The sequence below is a fragment of the Frankliniella occidentalis genome, unplaced genomic scaffold, assembly GCF_000697945.3.
Source record: "Frankliniella occidentalis isolate FOCC.00 unplaced genomic scaffold, Focc_3.1 Scaffold2, whole genome shotgun sequence".
Lineage (NCBI taxonomy): Eukaryota > Metazoa > Arthropoda > Insecta > Thysanoptera > Thripidae > Frankliniella > Frankliniella occidentalis.
Genome location: NW_026267132.1, coordinates 2,368,987 through 2,371,057, shown reverse-complemented (window position 1 = coordinate 2,371,057; position 2,071 = coordinate 2,368,987). Strand labels below are relative to the sequence as shown.

General features: G+C 67.9%; 1 protein-coding gene across 13 annotated transcripts in view; it reads right to left on the bottom strand.

Moving 5' to 3' along the window:
* The window catches only part of LOC113212866 (kinase D-interacting substrate of 220 kDa B), a 62,439-nt gene that overhangs the window by 21,428 nt on the left and 38,940 nt on the right, over window positions 1–2,071 (bottom strand). The window contains exon 1 of one of the 13 annotated variants that reach the window (XM_052263683.1): window positions 1,047–1,591. The exons of the other annotated variants lie outside the window; for them this stretch is intronic. Coding sequence (XP_052119643.1) covers window positions 1,047–1,424 — 378 coding nt within the window. The 5' untranslated portion in view covers window positions 1,425–1,591. Of the gene's footprint in view, window positions 1–1,046; window positions 1,592–2,071 lie in introns of those variants that run through there. 13 annotated transcript variants of the gene reach the window in all.

Sequence of the window (2,071 nt, the reverse complement as noted above, 5' to 3'; positions counted from 1 at the left end):
CAGAGGGGATCACACGAGCGGCCCGGCGCAGATGGCCGGTCCGCGCGAACCCCGGCAGCGGCGCCGGCATTTACTCCCGGCCCCCTAACTCCCCCAGGTACACGCGGCGCAGATGACCATCGGCCGCGCATGATGGCAGCTCGGGCGGGCGCCGCGCGGCGCACAGGGCCAAATGCAAACGAAGCCATATCAGGCCGTTACCAACCCAACGTTTGCTGTTGCCTCCACTTTTGATATTAGCGCCATAGCGCTAGATAATAACAACAGGTTTCTCCTCCTCTAATGTTTTCAGCACTAATCGAAAGGCCTTGATTTGCGGCCAGACTACTTGTGTAGGAGGAATGCACTGATTACCGCCCCCCGTCCTCCGACCCGCGGCCCCGACCAGGCTCTTCACACGCCCGCCGCGGTGTGGTGCCCCATCTCCACGGCGGAGCGGAGGCCTTCGGCGCGCCGCCGAGCAGCGCCACGAGCGGCGAACACCTGATTGAAGATTAGAGGGGAGGCGGGCCTAGGCCACAGGCTGCGAGAAATAATCAAAGAGGTCGATGTTCAGGGAGCGTGAGGCGTGAGGAAGGGGGGGGGGGGGCGTGAGGGGCAAGGATGAGAGGCCCGCCCCGCGACCCTGAGCCGAGGCCGAGGGCATGGAGTGACACATTCCGGGTCGCATTTTACATCAACGTTTACAAACAAACGAGGTCCCCGCGGGCCGCGCCTCCTCGCCTGACAGTGCGCGGGGCGCGGCCGCGTGGCCAGACCACAGCTGTGCACCGCGAACACTCGCAGCGCGTGGCGTGGCGAGGCAATGGCGGGGGGGGCAGACGATAACCGGACAGATAACGCCCCTAGCGCCGCTAGAGCGCGCCAGAAGGGGCCGGGCCGAGCCGGTGATCCTGAACGGGCGGAACGGGCGTCGTGCTACTGTGGTGCTACCCCCTCCGCACGCAGACCGAGACCCGCTCCCCTCAGTAGCGTAGCTGGCGGTAGCCGGCTCGCTCCGCTTTGCTGCGGCAGCACTCGCATGGAATACTACTACTACTACTCACAGTGACCACCCTCGATGCGTGCAGGACGAGCGCGCTCGGCCTCCACGACGTCCTGGACGGCTTGTGAGCCGAGGGCCCGCCAGGGACGACCCCGGCGCCCGCTCTTTTCGCGGCGCCCTCCGGTCGGAAGCTGACCTTCGGGGCCCTCGGCCCGGCTTGCCGGCGGTGCTTAGAGGGGGAGGGCTTGTGTGCCTGCGCCGGGCCAGCGGGCGGGCCCACGAGTCCCACCGCCGGGGGCGCCGCCCCTGCCCCTGCGGGTGTCGGGGGTGCCGGCTCCGGGGGGCCCTCCCCGGAGGGCCCGACCACCACCACCGTGGGCAGCCTCGGCACGCCGGAGGAGGAGGAGGAGACCACCGCCGTGTTCCTATGGCGCCCCATGTCGGCCGTCCGGCACGTCGCGCCCCGGGCGCATCACGCGGGCACGTCCACACGACAACACGCCCGTCCGCCGGCACGTCGGGCGCGCGTCAAAGGCTCGTCACGCACAGCTCCACGCCCGCGCCGTGGACCGGTCAGGCCCCTGTCTTGGTGGCAACTGGTTGGTCCGTCCGCGCCCGCCGCGCCGCGCCCGTGGTCCGCCCGCGGCACAGCACAACGCGCCGGCGCGCCGCGGGGGCCCGGGCGGGGCGGGGCGGGGCGGCAGCGTCCAGTGATGGCGTGGCGTGGCACGGCCATTACCCAGTCAATTGCAGCACACAGAGCGGGCCCAAGCCAAGACGCTCCTCACCTGATCCGACTGACCCGGCGCCGGCCATTCGTCTAACGGCCACGGGACGCCGCCGCCCGGCCCTCGGCCCGGCCCCAGCGAGCCGCCAGCAGACGGACGACGACGGGGCCAGACATTCCTTCCTGCGACTGCCGCGCAGACAGGCGTCTCATCTTTTATTTTCAGTCGTTTCAGTCGAGTTCGCCTCTATACCAAATAATAAACATGGCAAAAAGTGATAAGGCTATTATTGTGAGTCTCTGAAACGGAATGGTATAAAATAATATACAGGCCTGACGGGCGGATCCCAAACAGAGGG